Here is a 20,852-nt window from a genome sequence, read left to right as displayed (position 1 = left end):
GCAGTTGTCCTCAGATGTCTGATTTACATTTACATTTACATTTAAGTCATTTAGCAGACGCTCTTATCCAGAGCTATAGCGTGTAGCATGTTGGATGCAGTTGTCCTCAGATGTCTGATATAGCGTGTAGCATGTTGGATGCAGTTGTCCTCAGATGTCTGATATAGCGTGTAGCATGTTGGATGCAGTTGTCCTCAGATGTCTGATATAGCGTGTAGCATGTTGGATGCAGTTGTCCTCAGATGTCTGATATAGCGTGTAGCATGTTGGATGCAGTTGTCCTCAGATGTCTGATATAGCGTCTAGCATGTTGGATGCAGTTGCCCTCAGATGTCTGATATAGCGTGTAGCATGTTGGATGCAGTTGTCCTCAGATGTCTGATATAGCGTGTAGCATGTTGGATGCAGTTGTCCTCAGATGTCTGATATAGCGTGTAGCATGTTGGATGCAGTTGTCCTCAGATGTCTGATGTAGCGTGTAGCATGTTGGATGCAGTTGTCCTCAGATGTCTGATATAGCGTGTAGCATGTTGGATGCAGTTGTCCTCAGATGTCTGATATAGCGTGTAGCATGTTGGATGCAGTTGTTCTCAGATGTCTGATATAGCGTGTAGCATGTTGGATGCAGTTGTCCTCAGATGTCTGATATAGCGTGTAGCATGTTGGATGCAGTTGTCCTCAGATGTCTGATATAGCGTGTAGCATGTTGGATGCAGTTGTCCTCAGATGTCTGATATAGCGTGTAGCATGTTGGATGCAGTTGTCCTCAGATGTCTGATATAGCGTGTAGCATGTTGGATGCAGTTGTCCTCAGATGTCTGATATAGCGTGTAGCATGTTGGATGCAGTTGTCCTCAGATGTCTGATATAGCGTGTAGCATGTTGGATGCAGTTGTCCTCAGATGTCTGATATAGCGTGTAGCATGTTGGATGCAGTTGTCCTCAGATGTCTGATATAGCGTGTAGCATGTTGGATGCAGTTGTCCTCAGATGTCTGATATAGCGTGTAGCATGTTGGATGCAGTTGTCCTCAGATGTCTGATATAGCGTGTAGCATGTTGGATGCAGTTGTCCTCAGATGTCTGATATAACATGTAGCATGTTGGATGCAGTTGTCCTCAGATGTCTGATATAGCGTGTAGCATGTTGGATGCAGTTGTCCTCAGATGTCTGATATAGCGTGTAGCATGTTGGATGCAGTTGTCCTCAGATGTCTGATATAGCGTGTAGCATGTTGGATGCAGTTGTCCTCAGATGTCTGATATAGCGTGTAGCATGTTGGATGCAGTTGTCCTCAGATGTCTGATATAGCGTGTAGCATGTTGGATGCAGTTGTCCTCAGATGTCTGATATAGCGTGTAGTATGTTGGATGCAGTTGTCCTCAGATGTCTGATATAGCGTGTAGCATGTTGGATACAGTTGTCCTCAGATGTCTGATATAGCGTGTAGCATGTTGGATGCAGTTGTCCTCAGATGTCTACACTATCTTCTAGTCCTACACTATCTTCCAGCCCTACACTATCTTCCAGCCCCACACTATCTTCTAGTCCTACACTATCTTCCAGCCCTACACTATCTTCCAGCCCTACACTATCTTCTAGTCCTACACTATCTTCTAGTCCTACACCATCTTCCAGCCCCACACAATCTTCCAGTCCCACACTATCTTCTTGTCCTACACTATCTTCCAGCCCTACACTATCTTCTAGTCCTACACTATCTTCTAGCCCTACACTATCTTCCAGCCCCACACTATCTTCTTGTCCTACACTATCTTCCAGCCCTACACTATCTTCTAGTACTACACTATCTTCTAGTCCTACACCATCTTCTAGTCCTACACTATCTTCTAGTCCTACACTATCTTCCAGCCCTACACTATCTTCCAGCCCCACACTATCTTCTAGTCCTAAACTATCTTCCAGCCCTACACTATCTTCCAGCCCTACACTATCTTCTAGTCCTACACTATATTCTAGTCCTACACCATCTTCCAGCCCCACACAATCTTCCAGTCCTACACTATCTTCCAGCCCTACACTATCTTCTAGTCCTACACTATCTTCTAGTCCTACACTATCTTCTAGTCCTACACTATCTTCCAGCCCTACACTATCTTCCAGCCCCACACTATCTTCTAGTCCTACACTATCTTCTAGCCCTAAACTATCTTCCAGCCCCACACTATCTTCTTGTCCTACACTATCTTCCAGCCCTACACTATCTTCTAGTACTACACTATCTTCTAGTCCTACACCATCTTCTAGTCCTACACTATCTTCTAGTCCTACACTATCTTCCAGCCCTACACTATCTTCCAGCCCCACACTATCTTCTAGTCCTACACTATCTTCCAGCCCTACACTATCTTCCAGCCCTACACTATCTTCTAGTCCTACACTATCTTCTAGTCCTACACCATCTTCCAGCCCCACACAATCTTCCAGTCCTACACTATCTTCCAGCCCTACACTATCTTCTAGTCCTACACTATCTTCTAGTCCTACACTATCTTCCAGCCCTACACTATCTTCCAGCCCCACACTATCTTCTAGTCCTACACTATCTTCCAGTCCTACACTATCTTCCAGCCCTACACTATCTTCCAGCCCTACACTATCTTCTAGTCCTACACTATCTTCTAGTCCTACACTATCTTCCAGCCCTACACTATCTTCCAGTCCCACACTATCTTCTTGTCCTACACTATCTTCTAGTCCTACACTATCTTCCAGCCCCACACTATCTTCTTGTCCTACACTATCTTCCAGCCCTACACTATCTTCTAGTCCTACACTATCTTCTAGTCCTACACCATCTTCCAGCCCCACACAATCTTCCAGTCCTACACTATCTTCCAGCCCTACACTATCTTCTAGTCCTACACTATCTTCTAGTCCTACACTATCTTCCAGCCCTACACTATCTTCCAGCCCCACACTATCTTCTAGTCCTACACTATCTTCCAGTCCTACACTATCTTCCAGCCCTACACTATCTTCTAGCCCTACACTATCTTCCAGCCCCACACTATCTTCTTGTCCTACACTATCTTCCAGTCCTACACTATCTTCCAGCCCTACACTATCTTCCAGCCCTACACTATCTTCTAGTCCTACACTATCTTCCAGCCCCACACTATCTTCCAGTCCTACACTATCTTCCAGCCCTACACTATCTTCCAGCCCCACACTATCTTCTAGTCCTACACTATCTTCCAGTCCTACACTATCTTCCAGCCCTACACTATCTTCCAGCCCTACACTATCTTCTAGCCCTACACTATCTTCCAGCCCCACACTATCTTCTAGTCCTACACTATCTTCCAGCCCTACACTATCTTCCAGCCCTACACTATCTTCTAGTCCTACACTATCTTCTAGTCCTACACCATCTTCCAGCCCCACACAATCTTCCAGTCCTACACTATCTTCCAGCCCTACACTATCTTCTAGTCCTACACTATCTTCTAGTCCTACACTATCTTCCAGCCCTACACTATCTTCCAGCCCCACACTATCTTCTAGTCCTACACTATCTTCCAGTCCTACACTATCTTCCAGCCCTACACTATCTTCTAGCCCTACACTATCTTCCAGCCCCACACTATCTTCTTGTCCTACACTATCTTCCAGCCCTACACTATCTTCTAGTCCTACACTATCTTCTAGTCCTACACCATCTTCCAGCCCCACACAATCTTCCAGTCCTACACTATCTTCCAGCCCTACACTATCTTCTAGTCCTACACTATCTTCTAGTCCTACACTATCTTCCAGCCCTACACTATCTTCCAGCCCCACACTATCTTCTAGTCCTACACTATCTTCCAGTCCTACACTATCTTCCAGCCCTACACTATCTTCTAGCCCTACACTATCTTCCAGCCCCACACTATCTTCTTGTCCTACACGATCTTCCAGCCCTACACTATCTTCTAGTCCTACACTATCTTCTAGTCCTACACTATCTTCTAGTCCTACACTATCTTCTAGTCCTACACTATCTTCTAGTCCTACACTATCTTCCAGCCCTACACTATCTTCCAGCCCCACACTATCTTCTAGTCCTACACTATCTTCCAGCCCTACACTATCTTCCAGCCCTACACTATCTTCCAGCCCTACACTATCTTCTAGTCCTACACTATCTTCTAGTCCTACACCATCTTCCAGCCCCACACAATCTTCCAGTCCCACACTATCTTCTTGTCCTACACTATCTTCCAGCCCTACACTATCTTCTAGTCCTACACTATCTTCTAGCCCTACACTATCTTCCAGCCCCACACTATCTTCTTGTCCTACACTATCTTCCAGCCCTACACTATCTTCTAGTACTACACTATCTTCTAGTCCTACACCATCTTCTAGTCCTACACTATCTTCTAGTCCTACACTATCTTCCAGCCCTACACTATCTTCCAGCCCCACACTATCTTCTAGTCCTAAACTATCTTCCAGCCCTACACTATCTTCCAGCCCTACACTATCTTCTAGTCCTACACTATCTTCTAGTCCTACACCATCTTCCAGCCCCACACAATCTTCCAGTCCTACACTATCTTCTAGTCCTACACTATCTTCTAGTCCTACACCATCTTCCAGCCCCACACAATCTTCCAGTCCTAAACTATCTTCCAGCCCTACACTATCTTCTAGTCCTACACTATCTTCTAGTCATACACTATCTTCTAGTCCTACACTATCTTCTAGTCCTAAACTATCTTCCAGCCCTACACTATCTTCCAGCCCCACACTATCTTCTAGTCCTACACTATCTTCCAGCCCTACACTATCTTCCAGCCCTACACTATCTTCTAGTCCTACACTATCTTCCAGCCCTACACTATCTTCCAGCCCTACACAATCTTCCAGTCCTACACTATCTTCTAGTCCTACACTATCTTCTAGTCCTACACCATCTTCCAGCCCTACACTATCTTCTCGTCTAACACCAGCTTCTAGTCCTAAACTATATTCTAGTCCTACACTATCTTCTAGTCCTACACTATCTTCCAGCCCTACACTATCTTCTAGTCCTACACTATCTTCCAGCCCTACACTATCTTCTAGTCCTACACTATCTTCTAGTCCTACACTATCTTCTAGTCCTACACTATCTTCCAGCCCTACACTATCTTCTAGTCCTACACCATCTTCCAGCCCTACACTATCTTCTAGTCCTGCACTATCTTCCAGTCCTACACTATCTTCTAGTCCTGCACTATCTTCTAGTCCTACACTATCTTCTAGTCCTACACTATCTTCTAGTCCTACACCATCTTCCAGCCCTACACTATCTTCTAGTCCTGCACTATCTTCTAGTCCTACACTATCTTCTAGTCCTGCACTATCTTCTAGTCCTACACTATCTTCTAGTCCTACACCAGCTTCTAGTCCTACACCATCTTCCAGCCCTACACTATCTTCTAGTCCTAAACTATCTTCTAGTCCTACACTATCTTCTAGTCCTACACTATCTTCCAGCCCTACACTATCTTCTAGTCCTACACTATCTTCCAGCCCTAAACTACCTTCTAGTCCTACACTATCTTCTAGTCCTACACCATCTTCCAGCCCTACACTATCTTCTAGTCTTACAATATCTTCTATCCCTACACTATATTCTAGTCCTACACTAGCCCTACACTATCTTCTAGCCCTACACCTCTTCTAGTCCTACACTATCTTCTAGCCCTAAACTATCTTCTAGTCCTACACTATCTTCTAGTCCTACACTATCTTCTAGTCCTGCACTATCTTCTAGCCCTAAACTATCTTCTAGTCCTACACTATCTTCTAGTCCTACACTATCTTCCAGCCCTACACTATCTTCTAGTCCTGCACTATCTTCTAGTCCTACACTATCTTCTAGTCCTACACCATCTTCCAGCCCTACACTATCTTCTAGTCCTACACTATCTTCCAGCCCTACACTATCTTCCAGCCCTACACAATCTTCCAGTCCTACACTATCTTCTAGTCCTACACTATCTTCTAGTCCTACACCATCTTCCAGCCCTACACTATCTTCTCGTCTAACACTATCTTCTAGTCCTAAACTATCTTCTAGTCCTACACTATCTTCTAGTCCTACACTATCTTCCAGCCCTACACTATCTTCTAGTCCTACACTATCTTCCAACCCTACACTATCTTCTAGTCCTACACTATCTTCTAGTCCTACACTATCTTCTAGTCCTACACTATCTTCCAGCCCTACACTATCTTCTAGTCCTACACCATCTTCCAGCCCTACACTATCTTCTAGTCCTGCACTATCTTCCAGTCCTACACTATCTTCTAGTCCTACACTATCTTCTAGTCCTACACTATCTTCTAGTCCTACACCATCTTCCAGCCCTACACTATCTTCTAGTCCTGCACTATCTTCTAGTCCTACACTATCTTCTAGTCCTGCACTATCTTCTAGTCCTACACTATCTTCTAGTCCTACACTATCTTCCAGCCCTACACTATCTTCTAGTCCTGCACTATCTTCTAGTCCTACACTATCTTCTAGTCCTACACTATCTTCTAGTCCTACACCATCTTCCAGCCCTACACTATCTTCTAGTCCTAAACTATCTTCTAGTCCTACACTATCTTCTAGTCCTACACTATCTTCCAGCCCTACACTATCTTCTAGTCCTACACTATCTTCTAGCCCTAAACTATCTTCTAGTCCTACACTATCTTCTAGTCCTACACTATCTTCCAGCCCTACACTATCTTCCAGCCCTACACTATCTTCTAGTCCTACACTATCTTCTATCCCTACACTATATTCTAGTCCTACACTAGCCCTACACTATCTTCTAGCCCTACACCTTCTTCTAGTCCTACACTATCTTCTAGTCCTACACTATCTTCTAGCCCTAAACTATCTTCTAGTCCTACACTATCTTCTAGTCCTACACTATCTTCTAGTCCTGCACTATCTTCTAGCCCTAAACTATCTTCTAGTCCTACACTATCTTCTAGTCCTACACTATCTTCCAGCCCTACACTATCTTCTAGTCCTACACTATCTTCTAGTCCTACACTATCTTCTAGTCCTACACCATCTTCCAGCCCTACACTATCTTCTAGTCCTAAACTATCTTCTAGTCCTACACTATCTTCTAGTCCTACACTATCTTCCAGCCCTACACTATCTTCTAGTCCTACACTATCTTCTAGTCCTACACTATCTTCTAGTCCTACACTAGTCCTACACTACGGTCCCTACTCTCTGTCCTGTAGCCCCTCTCTTTCTCTACCACGGTCCCTACTCTCTGTCCTGTAGCCCCTCTCCTTCTCTACCACGGTCCATAGTCTCTGTCCTGTAGCCCCTCTCCTTCTCTACCATGGTCCATACTCTCTGTCCTGTAGCCCCTCTCCTTCTCTACCACGGTCCATAGTCTCTGTCCTGTAGCCCCTCTCCTTCTCTACCACGGTCCCTACTCTCGTTCCTGTAGCCCCTCTCCTTCTCTACCACGGTCCCTACTCTCTGTCCTGTAGCCCCTCTCCTTCTCTACCACGGTCCCTACTCTCTGTCCTGTAGCCCCTCTCCTTCTCTACCACGGTCCCTACTCTCTGTCCTGTAGCCCCTCTCCTTCTCTACCATGGTCCCTACTCTCTGTCCTGTAGCCCCTCTCCTTCTCTACCATGGTCCATACTCTCTGTCCTGTAGCCCCCTCTCTCCCTATTTCCAGGTCTCCAGTCTCTGCTCCCTGCCCTGGCCTTGTTATAGCCCTCCACTAGTAGTAAAGCCTCCCTCTCATCTCCCTCAAGAGGTGAAAAAGTCTGCCTTCCCTCCTCCCCACCCACCTCTTCTTGAAGTACCCTCTGGGCTATAACAGCATCAACAGCTGGCCTTGGCACTGGCATTGAGAGAGAGACAGAGAGAGAGAGACAGACAGAGCGAGAGAGAGAGACAGAGCGAGACAGAGACAGAGCGAGAGAGAGAGAGGGAGAGACAGAGCGAGAGAGAGACAGAGCGAGAGAGAGACAGAGAGAGAGGGAGAGATAGAGCGAGAGAGAGAGCAAGAGAGAGAGAGAGCGAGAGAGAGGGGGAGAGGTCTGGTGTCTGTGAGCTGTGGATGTACTGGCTGAATGAGTGTAGGAGTTCCACTGGGAAGGAGCTTCTCTATAATATCAAGCAGAAATTGGTCGAAGGAGAATGTCAGAGGGGGATTGTTAAAGCGTTATATAAGATATCAAGCACTCAGTAGTAATATGTTGTTGCATAAACTACAAACAGAATGAACAGAGTGAAAAAACACAGAATTATTAAAACATGTTTTTAATGATGGTAAGAACAATTCTAAAGTGGGCATGCAGTAATACTGCTGATAATACTGCTGATGGATTCTATATATCTCTTCATGAGGGCTAGGAAATGCTACCTTCATTTTAAACTTTCTGTTGAAGTAGATGATGATGAAACCTGTAGAAACTAAACTACGGCAAATCAACATACTTCCCTACAGAATGTCCACTCCGATATTCCAACCAATCACTGCATGGCCACTATAATCACTATAATCACAGAAACCCAGAGATAGACCATGCATGCATTACAAATGGCACCCTATTCCCTATATAGTGCTCTGTATATATTGCACCTGTATATGTGCCCAGGTCAAAACTAGTGCACTACTGTATATAGGGAATAGGGTACCATTTGGGACAGGTTTCATGCACGGGGTTCCATTCTCTCTAAGCAGTGACGATGATCTCATGATTGCCATATTGTCATTGAAAGCAGGATCTGAAGGTGGAGGTCCAACCAACCAGCCGGGTGATCTCACAAAGAGTTAAACACAGACTATAATTGGTGTAATTTACTTCAATCTTTCCATTTAAACACCAGTAGTGTGCTTTAGAAAATAAAACATATCACTCTTTTTTCAATTTTGATATTACCATCTCATCAAGAGTGTGTGTTGAAGAAAATGAAGAGAGGCAAATATGAAAGTCGGTGTCTCAAAACTGATAGATGGAGAGGAGAAAATACACAGCTTACAGCTATTACCGACTCTCTCTTTCTCTCCCTCTCTCATTTCTTAGACAAATAGAAAGACAGTCAGGCATCCTTCCCTATTGGTGCTAATGAGACATTGTGAGACACCAGCCTAGCTGAGAGTAGCAGGGCCTCTCTCTCTCTCGCTCTTAATTACAAATACGCCCTAATGGACGGCCCGCTTCTTGTTCTCTCTCTCTCCATCACCCTCTTTCAGACAACCCCTTTTTTTTGAATGGAGGTTGACGGCTAAGCCATCGTCCATAGGATCTGAATAGGATACAATTAAAGGTACATGCATACCTTACCCATGGCTAAGTAAGTGACTGCTCCATGGGCCTCCCATTCGAAATGGCAGAGTGGAGAGTGGGAGGGAAACTGAGGGTGCGGCTGTTTCCACAAATGGCACTCTATTCCCTATACAGTGCATTACTTTTGACCAGACCCCTATGGGCCCAATGGGCCCTATTCAAAAGTAGTGCACTATATTTATGGAATAGGGTGCCAGTTGGGACACAGTGTAGGGAATAGGGTGCCATTTGGGAGGCAGGCAGTCTGACAATAGGTGTGCCACTCCAGGACGTGACAACGTGCAATTAAGCTGCCATTGTCAGTCCACAATGAGCTGTCATCAAGACATTGTATGCTGGATGAATAGACTAGAGCTTTATAATTGCATCAGTGTGTGAGTTTAACAATGACCCTGCTTCTCTTAAGATGACTACTTAATTAAAAAGGAATGCTGGGTCCAAGCTGGATGTTGTGACTCCTTTAGCTCTCACACAGATGAGCATGCAGGTAGCCAATCTCTTCCACTACCAGATGAATGCTGTACAATCACCTTCTCAGTACAATCTCACTGCTTATTTTGTGATGTGTTCTAATTTGATGGAAATGCGCGTTTATAGTGAGGTATTTCTCAATAGATTGGGCTGTGTGATCGGGTGTGGAATAGTTACATTAAATAACTGACTTCTCATTTAGTAAGATCACGCTATTTACCCATTATTTATACGTTTACCCATTCCTAGCATGAGTTATCCCACGAGGATACTGCCTTGATGCCTAATAAAGTGAATGATAATGCCTCCCTAATGGCACCCTACTCCCTATATAGTGCACTACTTTTGAACAGAGCCCTATGGGCCTTGGCCAGAAGTAGTGCACTACATAGGAAATAGGACGCCATTTGTGATACATTCTAAATACTGAGCTTTTCAAATGTATTCCTAATTAGACAAGCTACTCTTCATGAGAAGAGTGCAAATGGCTTACTAGATTGCCATATTAATCTTAATGTGTTTGTGCATCGTCAAATGCCACTTACTCAACCATCAGTTGGGTTTATATCCTCATCTTTAGTACCACAACCAACATAAGGTCTCAGAGACATACAGTACATACCGAGGTGCTGCTATGTAACTTCCCCAGTGAAAGCAAGAGAAGTGACTTTAAACCGAATTGTATATTCCCTTCTGACTCTAGGTGACTGTTTCAAAAGGACAGACAGGAAGTTAAAAACCTGCTGCGTCGCAGTCAATGCCCTGAAGGACCCAACGTGACTGGCCTGACTCAAACCCCCAAACTTTTTTTACTCGGGGTGACGTCCCTCCTGCCCACACGCAAGTATGCAGACTCTCACCTGTCCACTCACTCAGATAATGCCAGTGACTCAGCAATCTCCAGAGATCAGAACATTGCATAACTGCCCCAGCCAGCCAGTAAGATAGCACACCACACACTGAATAAGGGCAATGCAGTTTGGTTAGGCGCAATCACTGTATTAGATCTCAAATCATATTCATCTCTGATTCAGTCAGGGACAGATTAGACTGGAGGAGATTAGCCCATAGGTTATACCTGTCTGGAGCCTGGCATACTGGTGTGTGTGCTTGGCCCGGGGTGAGATGGAGGAGGAGGCACAGCCTCCAGTGGCAGAGAGGGTTCGTGTGTGTGTGTGTGTGTGTGTGTGTGTGTGTGTGTGTGTGTGTGTGTGTGTGTGTGTGTGTGTGTGTGTGTGTGTGTGTGTGTGTGTGTGTGTGTGTGTGTGTGTGTGTGTGTGTGTGTGTGTGTGTGTGTGTGTGTGTGTGTGTGTGTGTGCGGGAAGGGCGATATTATATGCGTGCTGTAATGAAAGCTCTCCGGGGGATCGGTGGAGCTGCTTAGCCGGCTTTGTGGACTCCATTCAATCATAAATGGATGAGTCCCAAATGGCAACCTATTCTCTTTATAGTGCACTACTTTTGAACAGGGCCCATAGGGTAGTGCTCCATATAAGGAATATGTTGGCATTTGGGACGCACTAAGACATGGCGTGCTGCAGCACAGGCAGGGATTTAGGAGCACTGCACTGTCGCCCCAGGGAGAGATGAGAAAGGGATGAACAGGTAGAGAGAGGTAGAGAGGAGAGAGGGAGCAAAATAAGAGAGAACAACTTTTAATACTTTTGTTTTCTGCTACTGTCTTTCTGTTTCATTTCACACACTAATGATTAGATCAGTTGGCATTATCACACTACTAGCTGATGTAGGGCGATATGAGATTAGAGGTAGGTATTCGATGGGATATAGAGGGTTGCGACTCAAATGGCACCCTATTCATTATGTAGTGCACTACTTTTGACCAGGACCCATAGTAGTGCACTATATAGGGGAAAGGATGCCATTTGGGACAAACTCTAGCGAGACAAATGAAAGGAAATGTATCTCTATTTGATGGCAAGCCTGATAAGGGTTAAAGAAACCATGATATTTTGCTGAGCACTGTTCAAGAGATCTGAAGAGATTTATGTAATGTCAAATTGAGCATTCAACCCTTCTTTCATGAGAACGGTGTGAGTCGATCATGACGGCTAAAACCCTTTAAGTTTATTTACATTCCACTGTGGCCATCATCCTTCATATCAGGTCAAATCCATACACTTTGTCAGTGGGGCGAGCGTGTGAAAGGAGACAGGCGTTGACGGATGGTTTCGATCACACTCTATTCCCATTTTAAGGCAAATGATTTGACTATGCCCAGGGCAGGAGGCTCACAAAATGCAGATTTGGCTGGCTGGAGTACAGTATTGGATCTCCAATGATAATGCCATAAAATGTAATATTGTGTGAGGATATGCTAATGGTGAGAGAATCAGGCCTGTGGCAGAGTGGCTATAGTCTGGTGGATAGACACCCAGGTCCTGCTCCAATACCTTCAAAATCCATCCCTCCCTCCCTTATTGTAATATAGAGAGATATTCTGTTTGACTGCAGTCTAATTTACTCTCTACCCCTCCCTCTCCCCCTCGGCTCCCCCTTGGCTCCCCTGCCATGTATGCACGTCTGAAGGGTCTGTATAGGCATAAGCAGTGTTGTGGTGGTGCTTCCACCATATTGCTTCCAACTTACAAATATGGAAACATCGAAGAGTTGGGGCCAAGGGTGACCATTGGGAGCAATATGTGGGACCAGTTCTGACTCCCATGAGGCTAATAGATGATGAAGAGGATGCTCGGTCATGATTACTGTAAGAGGCACTCCCAACGAGATGGGCTCATATGCAAAGCAAAGAGCTGACATTTGAATGCCAGACGGATGGTTTCCTGTCGAGTTTTAGCAGAAGTTAAGAGTCACACACAGGCATGCATGCACATGCACAGAAATAACCACCCACGTGCATACCAGAAGACACACCAAAGACATGACACCAACAAATTAAAAGTATAGAACACGTCATTTAAATATTGTATTGATCTTTATTCATATTAAATTAAAAATATATTTTTGACAGATTCATGTAACAAAACTGCGGGAAAAGTATTTAAATGTTATAGCCTTGGGAATGGTAAAATGTTCAGTTGGAAGCAGTGCTGAAGTGGATTCAGACAATAACACCCAGTAAAGCAAAGGGATGGAAAGAGAGTAGAGCTCTCCTCCTTGGAACCTCAGCCAAACATCAGAGGCTCTGCTGCTACAGCTCTGTCTGATGCCTGACCCAAGACTAGGACCAGGACTAGGGCCAGGAACAGGACTAGGACCAGGACTAGGGCCAGGAACAGGACCAGGACCAGGACTAGGACTAGGAACAGGACTAGGACCAGGACTAGGAACAGGACTAGGGCCAGGAACAGGACTAGGGCCAGGATCAGGACCAGGACCAGGACTAGGAACAGGACTAGGACCAGGACTAGGAACAGGACTAGGACCAGGACTAGGAACAGGACTAGGGCCAGGAACAGGACTAGGGCCAGGATCAGGACCAGGACCAGGACTAGGGCCAGGACCAGGACTAGGGCCAGGACCAGGACCAGGACTAGGACCAGGACCAGGACTAGGGCCAGGATCAGGACTAGGGCCAGGACCAAGACTAGGGCCAGGACTAGGGCCAGGAACAGGACTAGGGCCAGGGCCAGGAACAGGACTCGGGCCAGGACCAGGACTAGGGCCAGGACCAGGACTAGGGCCAGGACCAGGAACAGGACTAGGGCCAGGACCAGGGCCAGGACTAGGGCCAGGACCAGGACTAGGGCCAGGACCAGGACTAGGGCCAGGAACAGGAATAGGGCCAGGAACAGGACTAGGGCCAGGAACAGGACCAAGACTAGGGCCAGGAACAGGACCAGTACTAGGGCCAGGACTAGGGCCAGGAACAGGACCAGGACTAGGGCCAGGAACAGGACCAGTACTAGGGCCAGGAACAGGACCAGCACCAGGACTAGGGCCAGGACTAGGGCCAGGAACAGGACTAGGGCCAGGAACAGGACCAGGACTAGGGCCAGGACCAGGACTAGGACCAGGACTAGGGCCAGGACCAGGACTAGGGCCAGGACCAGGGCCAGGACCAGGACTAGGGCCAGGAACAGGACCAGGACTAGGAACAGGACTAGGGCCAGGAACAGGACCAGGAGTAGGGCCAGGAACAGGACCAGTGCCAGGACTAGTGCCAGGACTAGGGCCAGGACTAGGTCCAGGACTAGGGCCAGGACTAGGGCCAGGAACAGGACTAGGGCCAGGACCAGGACTAGGGTTAGGAACAGGACTAGGGCCAGGAACAGGACCAGGACTAGGGCCAGGACCAGGACTAGGGCCAGGACTAGGGCCAGGAACAGGACCAGGACTAGGGCCAGGAACAGGACCAGGACTAGGGCCAGGACCAGGTCTATTTAGACCAGACATTCTAGACTACAGTCAGATAAGTCCCAATCAACCAATCAATGAAATCATGAAGAACCAATTCAAATAACAAAACCAATATCCATAGACCAACAGACTAATATGTAAATTTAAATCTACAATATAATCCAGGAAAAAAGCTATTTGGTTTACCCAATTCCACCATCAGAGAGCAGGGGTCAGGGGTCTGACTGGAGATACGAGGGATACCAGTCAATCTAGCATCATGTGGCTGCCCAAGAAGAGCAAAGGCTATATGTGTTTGTTAAATTTTGTCTGTGGGTACAGTATGTACGCATTATCCAAGGCCCATAGTGCTTCCTCAGACCACAGATAGGAATGAAATACATTTTGATTATGAATACCGGTTAAATTGATACGAAATGATGGTGAGAGAGAGAGCGAGCGAGAGATACAGTAGAGGCAGGATAGAGAAGTATTCATCAGTATTGCAACAGAGCCTCATTCTCTCCAATGGGTGGGTGGTTTCTGTACAAAATCAAAACATGTCTATAGGGGGAGGAGAGGATGGAGAGGCGACTGAAATATACACCCAAAATAAGGAAAAAGCACCTCTACCCTGTGAGCAAGAGGTTTTTAACCACAAAGTCCACCAAGTTGTTCTAAATACAGTTACGAGGGAAACAGCGGGGACTAGAAAAACTGCAAGCTTTTTAAAATCAGAATTCACTGGTTAAATTACATATATATATATACAGAAATAAAAACCAAGAAGAAAACTGATCACACACAATAATATTCAACAAAAAGCAGTAATATGACAGAATTAAAAGAGAAACCAAAAACATCATGGCAGCCCAAAAAGTATTGTTTCCCTCTATTTACAAATGCACCTGGCCAGTACTTCCACTATCTATAAAAATACTATTCACATTTTCTCGGTTGAAGAGCGGTATTAAAATGATCAAGAACAACCATTCAGTATAATGCCTGTGTGTCATAAAAAGAAATTCCCTCCCATATATTAGTTACCAGCAAATCAATATGTATTGTAAACTGTGCTTACTCTACAACTACTGTCTTTTCCTGTCGTTTTAAAGGAAGGAATACGCAATAGTACCACTGTAAAATGAGCTGTGTTACAAAAGTACAGTGTTTTTGTGTGTTATAGTATATGATGAATTGTATGAATATTGTGTTAGTTAACTGGTATGTATCAATAAGTGAAGTTCTGAGATGCACTGAGTGCAGCCTCTCATACAGTATTTAGTTGTACATGTAGGGATTTAAATCCTATCTATGTGCAAAGGAATACTTCAGCCCATGGGGAAACAGGCAAGGCTTATTGGAACAAACTGTACATATTAATACCATAATAATTACAAAAATGTACTTTAGAAATTAATTTCGTACTGTAAGAAATGACAGGAATACCGTCCATCATGTACTTTAGGTATTTACTCCAAGTTGTAGATCCAGGGGTGGATCCAGTTGGGAGTAACATTGAAATACAACAGTGTGAAAGAGGCCTTCACCGAAATGTCTGTGCCCTTTCTCATAGCAACAGAGTCAAAGAAACAACAATCTATTGCCATTATGAACCCCCCATTGAGATACACTAAGAAACATCATCATTAACACAATTTACAATACTCTTAAAGATGTCATGGTTACATCTGTTTTGATTATTATACCCCAAAATTGTAAATACAGTAGTAGCTGAATCAAATAAATGTGACAGTTTCAACATTGCTGATTAAAATGAGTGTGCACAATCAGTGTTGAGATGAAACAGAGGGAAAATTTGTGCTCCTTTTGTACATAAAGGATTTTGCTAAAACAACCCGAAGACATAATTCATTAAAGTGTTATGATTCTACGACTCTCACTTCTGAAACTCCTCCCCGGTCGCTTCTTCAAAATCATTTTGGTCGTTGTTCAAGTTGCTCCTCATTAACTGCTTTATGGTAGTCCGTTTTTAAATACACACCACTCAACTTCAACAGTGTTTGCTACATACATTTCTCTAGTCATCTTTTTGAGATAAAGTAAAACTCCAGTCTCTTCCTCTGCTTCCAGCACCATCATCCAAACGCTGCTTCTCAGACAACCTATGGTAACACTGATGTATTGATCTCCTAACATTTGTGGAATGCTAATATCTCTGCCTTTTACCCTGCTTAGAATGGGAAACTATTGCCCTGTCCACCAGTATTTATCTCCGCCATGTTGGTTGGAGATGTTGGGTGATATGATTTCCCCACAGAACAGAACAGCAGAACAGAGCAGCTTTAGAGGACAAGGAGAGCTATCAGCACACTGCTAGCTAAAAGACCCTTGTGATGGGTTTCAAATAAGGGTTTACCTTAAGGGATTGTTTCTCATTAGCTTCGGTATTTATTACACAGGGCACTAGTGTTGTATTCTCCTGTAGACTGGCTTTAATTGACCAGTAAGATCCATCATGACTCCTCTTAACATCACTCTCACAGGCTGTTATTGCCCCAACACCAATATCCCCATGTTCATAGTCTGGGATAAAACGTGCCCAGATAAACTCCCCAGATAAAGCAGAGATTCCACTCTACTGTTATACACTTATTTTACACAAGGACAATATATACAGATATAGTAAATGTTAGCTCTCAAACGAATCATCTTAAATCAGAGGAAAAATTATATTTTAACCTCCAAAATGAGAAGGAACAAACAAACAAACAAACAGTACCTTGGTATCTGACACAGCCACAGTGTTTATGTCCATGTAACACATTAACGTCCTGTCAGAGAGCTAGGTCTACAGGACCGGTTGAGTCAGTAGACACTAGTGATCACACACACAGTGTTAACCTCAGGTAGAGTTGCCGAAGAGAAGCCTTAGCCATCTAAACAGGCCTAATATCCTCACATGGTTCTTCCACTGTAGTTAAGTTCACAAGGACTATAAGCTCTGTAGTGATTCTACCACTGTAGGTTTGTAGACAGAGACTCTGTAGTGATTCTACCACTGTAGGTTTGTAGACAGGGACTCTGTAGTGATTCTACCACTGTAGGTTTGTAGACAGAGACTCTGTAGTGATTCTACCACTGTAGGTTTGTAGACAGGGACTTTGTAGTGATTCTACCACTGTAGGTTTGTAGACAGAGACTCTGTAGTGATTCTACCACTGTAGGTTTGTAGACAGAGACTGTAGTGATTCTACCACTGTAGGTTTGTAGACAGGGACTTTGTAGTGATTCTACCACTGTAGGTTTGTAGACAGAGACTCTGTAGTGATTCTACCACTGTAGGTTTGTAGACAGGGACTTTGTAGTGATTCTACCACTGTAGGTTTGTAGACAGAGACTCTGTAGTGATTCTACCACTGTAGGTTTGTAGACAGGGACTTTGTAGTGATTCTACCACTGTAGGTTTGTAGACAGGGACTTTGTAGTGATTCTACCACTGTAGGTTTGTATACAGGGACTCTGTAGTGATTCTACCACTGTAGGTTTGTAGACAGGGACTTTGTAGTGATTCTACCACTGTAGGTTTGTAGACAGGGACTTTGTAGTGATTCTACCACTGTAGGTTTGTAGACAGGGACTAGACTCTGTAGTGCGTTGTGATCAGCTATCTAAACAGACCTTATATCCTCCTGTGGTTATTCCAATGGAGCTTTGTCCACTAGGACTATAAACTCTTTAGCGATGCTACCAAAGTAGCTTTGTCTACAAGGACCACTTTCATGATTCTACCATTGTAGCTTTGCCTGCTAGCTAGCCTATCACTAAGCTCTGAAGTGCTTCAGATGGGTCTTAATTGGCAAGTCATTATTTTTCATAAAGGAGGAGAACTGGAATTAAACACATCATCCAGGAAACATCTGTGTTTGGCTAAACTAAACAAAAAACAACACAATGCCTCTCCAAAAACTCCCGGACATTTCATTCTATTTTCATTGGAGTGGAGAGCCTTCTAGTTCTCCTGTCAGTGCTTCTAGACGGTTACTACTAGCCTTGTTCTCTTCTTCCACCACTACCATTGTTTACTTCTGCTAGTCTTCATTTAAGTGCTGCATCTCTGGATCGTACAAACTGAAGCCACAATGAGAAAAATAACAGTGAAATAGGGTAGGCTGCCTGCCTTTTCTATAGCTGCGATGCAATAGATAAAACAGAATTAAAATAAACGTATTGAGAACCAGATGTTCTTCTGGCTGGGGAAACAATGAAGAGAGAGGTTTGGCTGTGCCAAAATGGTTAATAAGTCCTATCAAATTAACAAAACTCAAAAAGGCCCAAATCTAAATATGTATTTTGTGTTGACAGTATTCCCCCTCTACTAGCAGCGAAAACAAGAATGATCTGGCAGTATTCTGAGACACATGGACCTGGCCTCCCATAGATATGTTGTCTGTCTACCTGTACTGTCATTATTGTCAAACATGAATAGAAAAGTGTTCAATGTCCTTGATCTGCTGTAGCTCCTGCATTTTCTTAATGAAAATGTCATTGTGGAGGAAGGAAATCTCTCCAAATGTTTTGGCACAGTTTCATTTTCCATCTTGATTGCAAATTGTTGGAGAGGGATGCCCCTGTACTGTACGTAGAAGGGGGGAGAGACATTTGGGGGTGGAGCAAAAGTTTTCGTTTTTGGGGCCAGTATGATGTTTTTTTAGTTAGCAATACTATTCTTCATGGCATGACATAATATAATTACAGTATTTCAACTGTCCAAATCTGATGCCATCCATCCCCAATTTCCCCCCAAAATGAATATATTATTCCACAGAACATATCCACCAATGATGAGTCCGCTTGGTGTGTACTAGGTTTATTTCCTGTGTATTTCCATGCTTTGTTCACTCCTCACTGGCCATGGCCGACCCAAGACCAGATCAGGTTCTCAGGCTTCTCCTCTCCAGTTTGACCAGAACTCTCAATGACTCTCCTCCATGGTTGTGTCCACCACATCAGGGCTTAGTTATCCTCCTTTATGCCCAAGACCAGACCCAAGACCAGACCAAGTTTTTAGGCCTCTCTTATCCCAGCCTGGTGTCTGCCGCCCGCCACCTATCCAGGCCCCAGAATTCTCCAGTCCTCCACACACGTGGACAAAACATTTTGCAATGTCCAGGTAGTCCCTCCCTGTTTCAGTCCGTTGTCTTCCATTTGGTGCCTAATGAACATGACCCTGGCATCTATTTCTCTTTCTCCTCCAACTGTCTATCTATCCAGTCCAGTTCAAAATTCAGTCCCCATTACCTCATCAGTCCTGTCTCCTGAGGTCTTTGTAACCAGCTCTGATAGGGGAACGAACAGACAGACTCTGCCAGGGTTTATCAGTTAAAAAATATTGCAACACACAGCAGTTTCCGATCTATATTCTATGACAGCATCGATCCAGGTCCGGATTTGTCTGCCTCAGAAGTCATGTGGGTTAGAAGTTATAACAGCATGGCTGGGTGGTTGAGATCCTCTCCTTACTGATAAGCCTATTTCCTCTTAAATCCTGGGCTGTGGCACTTTCTGCCTGATGTATTTCAGTGTGTTCAACGTAGGCCATTCCAGCTTTACATACAGTATAACACTGCCATTTACTTGCTGTGACTTTGTCTTCTCATGCCGCTGCACTACCTTGGCTGGTGCTATCTCCACTGCTTTAGAACCCAAGGTCAACCGAGCTCCTGGTCCAAAACGGAATGCACACGACGCTAACGCTATCTCTGTGTGTGTTTGTGCGTGTGTGTGTGTATGTGTTTGTGCGTGTGTGTATGTGTTTGTGTGTGTGTGTGACTATATCACACATGTACAGGGTTATTGATGTGTCAAGGTTGGGAGCACATCTTCCTTCTTTGCGAGATGCAAATGAACATGTTATAGAGAATATGAGCTGTGCTGTACAATCCATGTTTGAATTGCATTACGTATTCAGAGGGGTTTAAACCATGTCAACCAGCCAGTCAGTCCAGTCAGCCAGCCAGCCAGTCAAGTCCAGTCAGCGGACATGAATTCATCCTCCACATTATGAGACAGATGAATGGCGTGGCTGGGGCTTGGCAGACAGTGATGGAACAGCAGTGTATACACAGATGTATACATTTCCTCTTATATGAACCTGCTGTCCTGGACACCAACAGCTCTCATGACATTACTGTACGTGTTGTTGGTGGATTGCTACAAATTAACCCAGTTGGAAAATGTGGTGCTCCAAGTGTAGTGTTGTGTATCAACTGGGAATTACTGTATGGTTCTTACTAATAAAATAGTGTAGGTAAGATAATGAGCAAACAATAGTTCCTTGTTCTTGGCTACAATAGTCTTGTAGAGGGTTTTTCTGGGGGACGGTGTTATTGTCTGTCAGTAGTCATTACATGTCACTGTTCCTTTAGCGTTCTGCTGTTGTTGTTGTTTTTGTTGTTGCTGTTGTTGTTGTTGTTATAGTTGTTGTTGATGTTGTTGGTGAAGCTGGAGTCTAAAGGAGTATAAAGTCGGAGTCAGGAAGAGGACAAAGTCACATGAGAGAGAGGTACACCGTTTCCCAGGAGTCGGTGGCGCCTGTTTGTGTGATCAACACTGAAGAGGCGGAGCTGAGGGAGAGTAGTGGGTGTGGTAGAGGAGGAGTTAAGGTTGGCTAAGAGGGGCTGAGTGGAAGGGGAGGCTAGCAATGTGCACATTAGTCCTGGGTTCAGCAGTATGTATATTACTGTAATATTACTGTAATGTTACTGTAATCCAGTATAAAG

The 20,852-nt window shown here is 44.6% G+C and overlaps 1 protein-coding gene across 1 annotated transcript in view; it reads left to right on the top strand.

The window, feature by feature from the left end:
* LOC120057806 (uncharacterized protein K02A2.6-like) overlaps window positions 1-7,738 on the top strand; it is a 101,674-nt gene extending 93,936 nt beyond the window's left edge. The window contains 1 exon segment of the mRNA XM_039006271.1: window positions 7,701-7,738. Coding sequence (XP_038862199.1) covers window positions 7,701-7,738 — 38 coding nt within the window.
* Window positions 7,739-20,852: the final 13,114 nt, after the last annotated feature.

Source organism: Salvelinus namaycush, chromosome 13, assembly GCF_016432855.1.
Source record: "Salvelinus namaycush isolate Seneca chromosome 13, SaNama_1.0, whole genome shotgun sequence".
In the NCBI taxonomy this organism is placed as follows: Eukaryota; Metazoa; Chordata; class Actinopteri; order Salmoniformes; family Salmonidae; genus Salvelinus; species Salvelinus namaycush.
The sequence above is the reverse complement of the archived record's forward strand: the minus strand, read 5'-3'. Positions and strand labels throughout refer to the sequence as shown.